General features: G+C 39.7%; 1 protein-coding gene across 4 annotated transcripts in view; it reads right to left on the reverse strand.

Annotated features, from left to right (window-relative positions):
• The window catches only part of LOC124056087 (MAM domain-containing glycosylphosphatidylinositol anchor protein 1), a 157513-nt gene that overhangs the window by 55422 nt on the left and 88172 nt on the right, over positions 1 to 13919 (reverse strand). For all 4 annotated transcript variants that reach the window (XM_046383198.1, XM_046383189.1, XM_046383207.1 and 1 more), the window contains exons 5-6: positions 3369 to 3565; positions 920 to 1052 (exon numbers count right to left, since the gene is read on the reverse strand). In XM_046383198.1, coding sequence (XP_046239154.1) covers positions 920 to 1052; positions 3369 to 3565 — 330 coding nt within the window. The remainder of the gene's footprint in view (positions 1 to 919; positions 1053 to 3368; positions 3566 to 13919) is intronic.

The raw sequence follows: 13919 nt of genomic DNA on the forward strand, positions 1-13919 counted from the left end.
CAGTGCACAACTGTTCAGATCCTCTGACCATGAAAAAGACAGGATGAGGACCAGAAACCTACAACACTCCTCTTATCTTCAAACAGTTCTGCAGGCAAAAATCAATCATGTTTCATTAAATTTGTCATCAAGGATGTTCCAAATCTATAAATTTACACGACTAAAAAGAATTAAAACTGATAATGGACATGACAAAAGCTATAAAGCATGTAATTGTCTGATTGGAAAGATTGACCAACATACAGTCAGACTTAATAGAATTCAGAAAATAGGGTCAGAAGAAAGGGAGTGAAGTAAAAAAGAGAAACACAATAGAAAAAGAATTTAAAAAAATACTCCACAAACATGGGCCTTTCCCTTGTGGTGTATCAGTCTTTCAGGGTTTTTTAACAGCAACAATGCTGTCCTAAGTAACAGAGTTGCAAAGCGATAGTGTGCAGATGGACAGAGGGGTGTAGAGTGAATTGGAGATAACAGAGAGTGTGACAACTGAATTACAGCTGACGGCCCTGACATGAGATCTCAGCAATAGAAAAACAAGACAGATAGACAATGTAGCAAACTGGGAGGAGGGCAAGGAAAGAGAGAGAGACTGCGAGACTGAGAGCGTTTGAGTGGAAAGTTAAAGAGCAGAGGAAATCCCAGGGAAAAACTAAGGGAACACACACGGAGACAGAAAGAAAAGGAGAATTTTTTTCTCTGCCTAACACATTTTAACAATGAGAAAAAGAGACACCTGAGATGAGACACAATGAACATGATTTTCTGAGAGAATGAAAGAAAGAGAAAGGGAATGCAAAAGCCAAAGTGAGAAATTGATAGCAAAAAAAATAATCTTGGCTTTTTTAAGCATGTACACATCTGTGCACACAGAAGCACTGAAAGCCTTTGTTTGTCTTCAGTGAAATAAAGTACGTACTTGTGGCATTTGTGAGCCTGAAGGTGACCGACTTGTCTTCGATGTTGCACACATTGCGGACGGACACCTGGCACGTGTAATCAGCAAAGTCCTTGGGTCTGAGGTTTTTCAGCTTCAGGACCTTGGTCTCACCCTAGACGAGACAAAACACACACGATAACATCATCATAAAATACTATGCTCTTTTATGGCTAAATATTTGACCATAGAATCTTTTATGTGATTGATATAAAAGACACAGAAACATTAATCTAAATGTAAATCTAACGCAATAATATTACCATTATGTAACACATAACAGTAAATCAAAGAGAAAGCTCAACTTTTTATTTTAGTTATTTCTAAACTGGGTTGTAATCTTGTGTAGAAGTCACTTCAATTTTTGATGAGTTGCAGTGTGATAAACAGGGTCAAAACACACACACAGACACATGCATGAATGCACACACACGCTGTGTTTTTGTCTGACATGTCCTAATTATCAACTGAAGTGTCTCCAAACTACAAATAAAATAATATGAATGATGAATTTCAAATGGCTTTCACATGAGACCATTCCGAAAATGAAACTGATCTCAAAGTCAGTGGTAAGACAAAGTTAAATCCCTTCATCCTCTCCCTCCTGCTATTCATAAAACAATGTCTCTTACTACTCTAGTAGCTTTCTGTGTGCCTCTCTTGTAGACATGCCCACTCTTGGATACAGAGATGGTAACATCTCTTTTAACGCCACTGGAGATTTTCCAGATCAAGACTCTGTGTCTTATACTGTATAAGAGTCTGTCTGCTACAGTAGCTGATGGGTTAACAGTATCTGAAGCAGCCATGTGAACAGCTCCGCTGGCTGGCTAATTGAACTCAAGGGGCTCTGCTTTGTGGCTGACTGATGCTTTGATATGTGAAGAAAAGGGAGCAATTGTGCTAATGCAACTGTTTTTGTTATTGGGTTAACTTACTGGCTATTGATATTTGACTGTTTGGGAAACCAACTGACTAACTGGATGGCTAGGCTAGTTTCCTGCACATTGCCAGGTTTCAATACTTGCTCACAAGTTAAGAAGAAGAAGAAGAAGAATCAACTTTCATTGGCAGTATATATATATATATTTGCATACACACATACTGAATTTTACTACTGCATTTATCCCATCCTTAGTTGAACACACACATGCAACATCCGGCAAATTACATGCAGTGAAGCACACACAGGAGCAGTGGGCAGCATCAAGCGCCCAGGGAGCATATTGGGGGGTTAAGTGCCTTGCTTAAGGGCACATCAGCCGGCTAATGAAGGGGGGGGTGGGGGGGGGGGGCATTTTATCGCCTTAATCACTCCATCACACCCAAATTTTTCCTGCCCGTCCGGTGGGGGAATCGAACTGGTGACCCTCCGATCACAAGCCGCTTCTCCAACCTCTAGGCCACGGCTGCCCCAAAAGCCTGTGAAACACCAGTCAAGCTTTGTTTTGCACAACAAAACCAATAGTGAAAAGATGAAGCTAGCAGCAGTAATTTTAGCAGTAATGAGTCATTGATTTCAGACCCAATTAGATAAAAGCAGGCTTGTCATTCTTTCAGATTTTTCAGTTGACTGTCAAACAGCTAGTTAGCTAACTAAACTAATGTTGGCTTCATTAATCAGTTAAATTTAAGTTAATTCTAACATACCTAACAAGAACGAATGTGTCATAACCTCAAATAGCGAGCTTGGCTTGGGTTTATGAACTTTCCTAACTCAGCAAATAACAGACTAACGCTAGATGACTACCACAAATTTGGGTGAGCATGCTAAAGACTACATTTTACATGAGGACATGTTTAATCCTTTCCATCCTTATCCTTGCTCTTGTATTTTTGGTTTTAAATCTTGATCCTGCTTGGGGAAATATACACTTATGTCCGAAGACACATACACAGGAGCTGTAGATGTTCATTAATGGAGACATGCTGGAATAATGGGGCTGCCACATTGTTGGTGCTTCAAGCAGCGAGGAGCAGTGCCCAGAAGGTGCCCTCCAGCTACCAGGCCACACTCCCTAATCTGGTCTCAGCTGGACTTGAACTGGCCACCCTCTGGCTAACAGTGACACAACCCTCCAAAGTCTCTAAATGCAACACTTTGCAATGTGGAAAAATTTGCAGTTTGACAGACCCTCCATGAAGAGTTATGGTTAAAGCCACTGGACGATTGTTCTTCAGGAGAGGGGTTTACACAACGGTCACTTCCTGTGGCAGGGTCATAATCACAGTGCTTTAACAGTGCTCATGAGAACAATGAATGTTAGACAGAAATAAGAAAGAAAAAAAAATAGATATAAGCAAGAGAGAGGTTTAGAAGGTCTCGAGACGAGAATAAAACTTGAGTCGAGAAGGATACAGTTCAGTGGGGAGGATTTTCTGTTCTGCACACCTGGCAGGGTGTCCATGCAATGTCTGTGTTCATGTGTACCTGAGTGTAAAGGGGTTCGTAGATGTCCACTCCGTTGTCCTTGCTCTGCTCAATGAGCATGTTTCCACGTTTCCAGATGAATCGAGCAGGAGGGTTGGAGTTGACGGTGCAGCGCAGGAACACAGTCTTCTCCTGGTAGTAACTGCCACGCACATCGCTGATGGTCTGGTGCACAGTCAGAACTGGTGTGTCAAGGTCTGCAAAACACAGCAGAGGAACAAAAAAGTAAAAACAAGAAGTCTTAGACATTACTGCAAATTTGAGAATATTGGTTAATACATCCTAGAAACTTGTTTATTAAAACCACACACAAAAATAAACAGCAAGGAAGTCACAGGGGATAGTTTTGTAAAAGTACAAATTTTTCAGACTGTGTGTAAAATAAGATGAGATAAGAACTTTATTGATCCCGCAGGAAATTGTTGTGCCAGGTGTACAAGGAGCAACTCTGGCAGGCATCCGTTTGTAGCAGCACCGGAAGTTGAGGAATAACCTTCATTCTGTGGGATATTGTTGCCTTTTCTGTACAAAACATTGGCAATATTATGTATGGCAGAGATGGGATTTGGTAACTGGGACACAACTGTAAATAAGGGCAAGCAAGTGCTGTTTGTTGGCTGACTTCACCACAGAAACTGACCAAAACTGTCCAAACAGTTGCCTATTGATCACAGCTTCCAACAAGCACAAATGTCCAAACAATCTGTGTGTTTTGCCATTTCCCTCTCTTGCTGTGACTGCCTCACACATTAGATTTCTATATTTTTTCTGTCAGTTTTATCTCGTTCCCCTCACTTGCCTCGTTTCCCTGCACATTGCCTTCATGGGAGTGTCATCTCCCTTTTCCTTCAGTGGATAGGATTTCAGTTGCTGTCACAAGCATGGAGGCTGCTCCCCCTGGTTTCTGCCATCTCTCCAAAACTCACTGCCACTTTCACTCCTCATCACCATCTCTCCTTCTCTATCCCCTCCTCCTCGCTCTTTGCCTCTATCTCACTTACTACAGGGCACTAAGTGTGTGTGTGTCTGTGTCTAATCTTGATTCTTTGCAGCCTAATTGGAATGTTGGGGACTTCAAACATCATAGAAACAATTTCTGCCAACACCAGGGGAGCCCTTTCCTCCCTTTTCCCTCCTTTCCATTTTACATATATCCTTCCCACTTCCTCCTCCGTTCTCTTCTCTGCCCTGTCCCTCACTTCCTTTCTCCTGCATCAAACCTGTTATTTGCTATTAAGAAAACATGATGCAAACTACAGAAAAGAGGTGAGATGAAAGTGTCACTGCTGTGTTCCTTGACAACATCAGTTGTGAGCAAGGCCTGTGGCTGTGCCTCAGGAGGTATAGCAGCCGTCCACTAATCAGAAGGTGGGTGGTTTGATCCCTGGCCCCAGCGCACTATATGACAAAGTGTCCTTGGGCAACATACTGAACTTCAAATTGCTCCTGATGGCTCTTATTCTGATTTTGTATGAATGGCTGTTGCTCCTCATGAACAGGAGGAACCCTGCCACCAGTGTATGAATATGTGTGTGACTGCTGTGAATGCTGACTCTTTTGGAGTGGTCAGTAAGAATAGAAAAAAAGCTATAATGCTTTAATTGCTTTAAATGGAGCCCATTTACTGTGTGGTGGATGAAAGAGGGAAGTATTTGTATCTTTGGTTGAGATGTTTTAGATTACCATTGAAAAGGGTGCAGCTGTCACGTAAGTGTTTGTCACATACAGACACATGGACATGCATGCAGACACACACACATCTGGACCTACATTTAGGTATGTGTAGCCTTATGCGTAGCATCAGAGCATTTTTGTAGTTTGAAGGTTGGAGATCTGACCAAGTACTGGCACCTAAACACAGGCAGCTTCAACTCAGTGAAGTGATTATAATCATTTTGCATGATATGAAGGAACAAAAAATCCTGTAGGTACAAAAAATCTTACCTGAATGTCATGAAAGTTTCACTAAAACTATCACATGAACGCTTTTGACAACAGATGTTCCTTCAAGTCATCTTTGCAAATATTTAAAAACAAAAATCCAAACAGATTTTTTCATATGCACTGAGAAGCTTTAACATCACATTTCTGTTCAATGCATTTGAGCACTATGCCTGTGCAAAAACATTAAGCAATATCTAATGAATTGCTGTTGCAAAATAGACCTTGCAGGCACCTGCATAATTGGTTTGACATCACCTAAATTGAAGTGTGTGTCTTTATTCAGAAGAAAAAAATTGCAGTTTTGTTTTTGAGCTTTTACTGTCAGCCTACAGTCTATATCTCGACCTTTAAAATGTTGTGAAAGTTCTAAAATGAAATGAAATGCTTCGACAGTCATCACTTCTCTTAAAACACTTGAGCATTTGAAAAGATAAATTTCAGCTTCACATACTGTGTCTGACCTTGCTAAGGTGCTTGCTGTAATGCAGTGAAATATTTTTGTGTCTCCCATATTTGAGATTTTCTCAGTGATTCACTTCTGTGAGCTCTGTGAAGTGCTCACTTGTTTCCATTCCTTTCATCTCCCCATGGACATCCTTATTTATGAAATGACATCCCACAGTCTGGGACAAAAGACCGAGCAGGAAACTAGACACTGAGGTACCACCGGTATCTCTGAAAGCCTCTGTCAGCAACAGGTTACAAACCTGGGCAGCTATCAAACATATCTGACCCTTGGTGTATGTGAAAGAAAAGAGCAAGCACCTTCACATACTTCAGTTTGCAAATTTGCACATGCCTGGTTATGTGTGTGTGTATGTGTGTGTGTGTGTGTGTGTGTGTGTGTGTGTGTGTGTGCATACATGTGTGTATTTGTCCAGGACTAGCACAGGCTTTTTGTATGATTTTCACAGATCATTTGCAGCGCAGATGGAACCCTATAGCTGACTAAAACTACTGTATGTGTGTGTGCATGTTTGTGTGTGTGTGTGTGTGTGTCAGAGAATGAGTAAATGTGACTATCTGCTTTCATTCTGTCTGTTTCATGACATTCTGAACGAGGTGAATGTGTAGAAAGAGGACAATGAGAGACTGACAGTGACAGCAGCACATACAGAGAAGTATATCTCAAGAACATCACATTATTATAAATGGGCAAATGCTGTATGTTCATATATAGGAACTGGAAAGCAAACAATCTGTTCTGCTGGCCTTACATTTCAAAACTCCTGTATGAAACAATAAAAATACTTTTACAGCATTCACATGGCAGTTGTGTTCTTAAAGTGTTTAGAAACCAAGCTCCCAGGATGAGTCTAACTTTAGTCAGTTTGGGCTCTTAAGTAAACAGAGACACAAGATGAAACTGCAAGTGTACAGAAATACAATATGAAACTTTAATGAAGCTTCTGATTTCCCCAAAGTCCTGCCTTTGCACACAGCTTAGATCAATTGCACTGCACTGCTGTTGTTAGCCACAGCTTTTAATATACATCTATGCACCCAAATTTCAAGCCGCGCTGGGAGTCTGGCATTGTTTTCCACTTAGACACCACACACTGGTGCTGACACAAAGATATTTGAGTTCTTCAATAGAGGATAACCCTTAGCTTCGACAAATATGTGTGAATAAAGCACAAAACCACATACCTTTTGAAAAGTTAATAAAATGTGACACCTCGGCTCTCTAGCTCTCCAAGATAGCTAATAAGACTACCTAATTATTCCTGCATTTTATCTGTCCTCCAAGACAAGCCTTTGCATCTTCGTTCTGGAGATAGCAGCAGAGGTTGAGCAGGCTGGAGAGTGAAGAAAGAGAGGGAGAAGCTTTGGCAGGAACAAAGCAAGAAATAAAAGGAAAGAAATGAAATGTTGGTTGTTTCAAGGCAGGTACATTCTAAAGCACAAACAAACAAAAACTCACAACCCTCACAAAAAACTGGAGGGTTGTGAGGAGCCAGACTCTAGCCGCAGTACAGCCGGACTGTGTTGTGTATGAGTGTCCCGGTCAAACAGATCTGCAGATCTTTATGACAGATCAAGCACCGAGGAGAGAGACTGAGACAGCCATGTTTTGTAGATATTCAAACATACTTCTAGTGGATCATAAGACACATGCTGAATTATCAGTACATAAAAATGTAAATTTAATGTTTGTATTGTGTTTTTTCAAGAGAAAGTGAGCCAAGGTCTGTGACAAATTTTATAACGTAGGCTATGAAGGATTGTTATATCTTTTCGTAAGTAAAATTATTAGTTACGCAGAAAACTAGTTAGTTAAGAATTACAGCACAGAATACACAGCCACTTACTAGCAGCAATTGTCCAGTAGTTTTTCACTTATGACCTATTTTTACACAAAAGTGTGCAGTGTTTGCACAGATTTTCATATTTGGGCATTTGTGCTTTCTTGTGTAGTCATTTGTATTGGAGAGACTGGAAAGACACAGGATAAAAATAATACCATATTAATATTATATACAGAACATGCACAACTGAAGTCCCACACTGGATTCAACTCAACAAAGTCACAGTTATGGAGTTCACCTCACTTACCCTTCCTGGATTCTTGGATATTATTTATATAAAAAAAACTCAGACAGCAGAAGCTGGCAGCAGCTGAAAACTGTAACATCTATTAAAAAAACCTGCAACTTTATCTGCTGTCATTTTAACTCTAACATTTCTAACATTTGCATAATGGCAAACACCTCCATTAAAATTGCACTTTATAAATAAATCTGACTTCATTTCATTTTATTTTTGATAAAGGAAATAAGAAATAAGTCATATCTCAAGAACACTCTTATCTAGTTGACACAAATGAATTCAAGAGAGGCAGTTAAACACTATTTCGATCAGACAACCATCCTGCTAGACCAGCTGCCTGTTAGTGCAGTTCCTTTATCGCTGGAAAAAAAAAAACAAAAAAAACACTGTCTAGTATTTTTTTTTTCTTGTTCAGAATATTCTCAAGTCCTAGTTCATCTCATTTACATACAAAAAGTGATGAAGAAAACTCCTCTACACTAGCATGTGCTTCAAATTCATTAACATGTTTGAAGTATTTAGTGAGGGTTTAGACAGAGTACAGTTTTGATCAGTTATGTCAATTATGGAAGCACTTGAAAGTGAGGTTTGTTGTTTAAAAAACAAAAATCAAGGCAAGTTAACAAGAAGAAAGAAGCACTCCTGTACAGACTTTGTTTCCTTGCTTTCTGAGGAACCAGATGATCAAAAGTGTGACAAGAATTACAAACACTGGACATCGAGTGACAACACTGCCAGAAGTGCAGTGGACTGTTGAAAATGGTTTTATGCCCTGTACCAAAACTCTTAGCCCTGCACTAGAGATTAAATATTGAGTGACAATGTGGAAAAAATAAAAAGCCAATAATTTAATTTTATAGACCTAACTGTTGTATTCATGTGCAGTATCTGGTGTTTTGTTTTGTGCTTTTCTGGATTTTTTCATTTTTACTTCAGTATGAATGCATGACATCAGTTCTACACAAGCACATCTCAGCCATAGCAGTGATGGAAACAGAGATTTACTCAGAAACAATCCATCTGAGTGGTCAGGGTTGACCAAGTGTGTTTTTATAACAAGTTGACCTCTGCTGGGTGCTTTCCCCTGCAGGAGGACGTCCTAGACTCTAAAATCCTCTTTGATTTCCAATAACATGTCCTGTACTCTAATAGCTGTCTAGGAGTAGACAACCATTAGGGGACCAAAGAGAAGATGACAGGTTCAATTGAGTGTGAGCGTGCAATGGAGAGGAATAAGGTGTGGTGTGGTGTGGTGTGTGTGTGGATGGTAAAAATTGCTATTTTTAGTATCTATTGTAAAACATAGAACTTAGTGTTATCCCCAGTGAACAGAACTGTTCATTAGGGATGCTCATCATTGTGATTCGCTGAAGACCACTGCAGAATCCATCATCAATGTGCTGAATAATGAGCGGAAAAACAAACTGTGCTTGTATGTAGAGAGAGAGACAGTGACGAAGGAAGAGCGCTTGCTAAACACATGGAATACAAAGAGCATTTTCTCACAACGCAACAGGAGCTGCTGCTTTGGACACTGTGCTTTTAATCTGTATTGTGAAACATTCGCATCATAACCAGGGCTATTGCATGATGAATTTAGAAACAGAATGACAGTACAGATAATTAATTACTGAATTTAAAAACAACAAACAAAAACAAAACTTGTTTCTTGCATTAGAAATAGTTTGTGTGCATTCAGCTTCAGAGTTTGGGGGGGGCTGTGGAATGGATCTGTGTTGGTATTAGTAGTACTTTGAAGCCAGTAGCATCTTATACAGATTCACAAGGGTACCGCTAGATGAGACAGAGACAGACAAAAGGGGAGTATTTGCTGCCCTGGTAGTGAGACCAGACTCAACTCCTCTCTCTGCATGTTTTCCTCTCCTCATATCCTCGATGGGAGGGACTTGGATGCAAAGAAAAGATACAAGTGAGGGAAGCATGGATGCAATAAAGAGGTTTTGGGACTCTGTAAGCCTACAGTACTTGGACACAATACGCTTTGAGCTAAATGCCAATGCTTGCATGCTAACATGCTCACAGTAATAATGTGAACAATCTGATGTTGGGCAGGGTGAATAAAATTTTCATTGTCTTTATCATGTTAGCATGCCAACAGAGTAGTATTCGTATATTAGTATATATTCGTAAAGTAGTATTTTTCAGTATTTTAAAACATTTTGCAAATCATCACTCAGGGACAGAAATGTCAACCTCATGGTGGAACTCAAAGTCAGGAGTTCATCAAAGTCATCATCCCCTGGGCACCAAAACGACTTGGACAAAATGGCAATTCACCCATTGTTGAGCCCTGTGGCTTAACACTCAAGACATTGTTGAGATATTTCAGTCTGGACCAAAGTGATGGACCAACCAGCAGAAAGATATCATACACAAACATAATCATAAGCTTAAAGATAAATCCAGTTTTTGTGATAAAGAAACCAAAGACAATGTTGTTTGATGGGTAATTATGTGACAGACTTTCAGATGCAATCAGAAATCAGTTTCCACAGACAGCAGAGACAAACATATTTCAGTCTGCAGTAATAAGTCACCATCACACCAACTACAGAATAAAAAACACCAACTCTGCCTGTCTATCCTTTAACTTTTGCACATCTACACACACGCACACACACACACAAACACACACGCCCACGCATTGAAAACACATTATTATAAGCTTTAGACAACACACACATGCATGCCACACGCACTGAGAGAAAAGCCTGCGCATAGTAAGAGGCACAAACAGAGGCAGATTTCCCGTTTGATCTAGCTTCGCGACTCGTCAATTATTCAGCATTTTGCTCATAGACATCGCCTTAAAGAGAGCATAAAACATGCACAGGGCCCACATTTGGAAATAACGAGAACATTGCCTGTATTTAAACAGCAATGTTGAGAAATAAAGATTGATTTAGGGTGACTTTCTGTGCCCGGTTTGTTAAAGATTAGCAACAAAAATCACAGACCCCCTGCTATTTCAATGCTGCAAATCATGGATCTGTGTCTCTTCCTTCACTGATGCCTTACATTAACCGAAAAAAATGTAGAAGAAACCTAGGAGAGATAAAACAAGAATGGCAAGACATCTCCATAATTATTATCTTTAGAGGAATTAAATCTGTAACGTACTCTTAGTGCAATGAACAACACCACTGTGATTTGTCTGTACATATGCACTGGGCCCTTCGTAGACAAAATATTTATTTTGTACAGATATTTCAAATGTATTTGTTTTTGGAAGAAAAACAAATATGACAAGTAGCTGTTGCTCTATTTGTGCTAGTGATGTGTTGTTCATGAATAGGTCAGTTTCTTTAAGTGAAAGCTGGGAGCCAGTTCTTGTCTGAGAGCCAATTTCTTTTTTAATTTCTTATAAATTAATGCGAGGCAGAAGACTGGGTTGATGGTATGATGTATCCTATAAAGCATTTCCTAAAAGATCTGGAAATCACAGTGATCACATTAAAACCCAGGACAAGGTGAGAATGTACAATATTTTTATATTATTTAAGGTTGATATGTTTTTACCAAACATAATGTAAAATTATGGCAATTAACTGTAATTAATGATTTAAGTGATAAGTCAAAGCGTTACTAAATTTAGCTGAATTATAAAACCCAAACATCATACTAAATGAAGAGCCGTCTGGGAGCTGAAAGAGCAGGCTCTTATTGGCTCGCTAAAATGATCATTGGGCTTGTCCCTTCATACTCTTTTAGTGAGTTTTTATAGATGTTTTATTTCTCTGTCCCACCTTTTTAATAAGGAAGATGCAATGGAGTGCAGTGGAGTCTGTTTGACTGGGAGGACATTGGGTTAGCATTCCCTTGTTAGCCCTGTGGCTCAAGACTTAGAGCAGTTGTCCACCAGTCAGAAGGCTGGTATTTTGCACCCTACATGCCTACAGTCGCCTGAGTCTATATGTCTGAGTGTCCTTGGTCACTGAAGACTGAAGCGCTCCCAAGCTGAGTCATTGGTGTGCGTGTTCATGTGAATGGATATCACTCCTGATGTGTAGGACATCACAACAAAGATATTAAAAAACTGTCAGCATCTGTATTGTACAACCGCTTGGATTTTTAACAATCTAATATGGCAAGTACCACATCACTCACACAGCCGTGTCATATTCCCCAAATCACTCTTCTACATCACCTATAACTGGATAATTGCACCTCTTTCTACATTTATATGAATGCTAATACAAATAATTTATATACATATAAATACAGGGCATCCCTACTTAAAAACAAAATAATAAAAATGTGTCCACTTTGTCGAACTGCCATTCCTGCCCTTTCCCATTGAGGTCACTAATCAGTGGTCACAGTTCAGATTGGAACCCTGATGCCCTCCTATCCAGACCTGTATCGATAACCAATAAATCACTGAGAATTATTACATTTTGATGCAGCATTTCTATTTTAACAGGCACAGGATTTCTAGCCTTTATGGCACGAGTGGCCCAAAGAAACACCAACAGCATGCGCTGAAGATCATTTCACGTGATGCTACTCAACCAATGCAATCTATGCATTCTCCAAATCTTGTGCCTTCAGTCAGCAATTAGATACACACAGAAAAGTAATTTCACATAGTGAGCTCCAAAAAGAGAAAAGTACACAGCAAAAACAGAGGTTTTAATCATAAATAGACAGATTCTTACATGTTTGTTCTTCCCATGGACACTTCAAAACTACTACGTCTCATATCTGACTGTGGAGATTATTAAAAGTAGTAATGTGAAGTGTCAGTACCAGACAATCTTTAGAGCAAATACAGCAACTCAATTTGAACTGAGAGCATGGAAAATAAAATATTTTGCATGGCACTGAATCTTAATGTAAGTTAGACTATGATTTTGATGTTTTGGAAATCCAAGTGCATCCCATCCCTTTGTCAGTTTCATAGAACCATAACATTCTCCACCTGCCCTGTTAAAAATGAACAAATCGCATGCCTACATGGAGTTAAACTGAGATGCAATATAATAAGAATAGCATGAAATAATAGCAGAATGATGAGAGAAGAAGCCAAAGAAAGCATAGACAGAGGTGGTGACTTGAAATGACAAATAGAGGCACATAAAAGAAGAGAAGAGGAGGACACAGAAAGAAAGTGGCCAGAAAATGTAGCCGGCAACCAGCCAATAATCTGACTGTAGAACTACTGTAAAACTCTGCAGTCTACCTCAGAATTAACAGCAGCTCCTTGTCTTACATTCTGTACTGTACTGGTTTAACGAGAAGGCACAGGAGCCCGTGTTAAGAAGAATTACACAATGAGCCTTTTCCCAAACTAACATTTATGAATTTGCTGAAAATGGCATATTTTTGTTGAGCCAGCGTGTTATATACAGGCCTTAATTATACTTTGCCAGCAAAGAGCCTGGAAAATGGTATTAAACATTCATGATGGTGTGACTCTATTATTTTAGGACCATAAAAAGACTAATTTGGGCACGGTTATTTACTCTGAGTGTGACAGTGTAGCTGCACAGCAGTGGTGACAGCAAAAAGGGTGTTAAGGGACAAAGAGGCATAGTTCACTCACTCAGCCTTTGGGCTAAAACAGCACATATACACAAATGCAAAAAACGCACACAGTGATGCAATAGTATGGGCACACACATTCAGGCATGCATATGCCTACATACATATGTACACACTGACCAATATACACTAAGCTCCTTCAGCCCAAAATAACACATGAATGTCAGTTCCCTTACTGCAACCCCGAAGGGCAAAAACAAGAAGGTCCTCTGTATCTCTGTGAGTGCCCTCTGAAGATATCTGTGTGAAGCAGAGGGGATGAAGGATGCCCTTCTTATTTCTGCTGTGGTAATATGGATGCCTGGGCCACGGTCTAACAGCTGAGATCCATGCATTCCTGTGCCAATGCTGTCTTGATAGCAGGTTTAAGAAAAAGAGCAAGGCACCATCAAGAGTCATGTGTAGCTCTTCCTTAAAGGTGAATGAATCAATATGTAGCTTCTTTTACACTTGTGTCAGTGCATAGATAGATGTGCAGTGCCCAAACCCTTA

This window comes from Scatophagus argus, chromosome 1, assembly GCF_020382885.2.
Source record: "Scatophagus argus isolate fScaArg1 chromosome 1, fScaArg1.pri, whole genome shotgun sequence".
In the NCBI taxonomy this organism is placed as follows: Eukaryota; Metazoa; Chordata; class Actinopteri; family Scatophagidae; genus Scatophagus; species Scatophagus argus.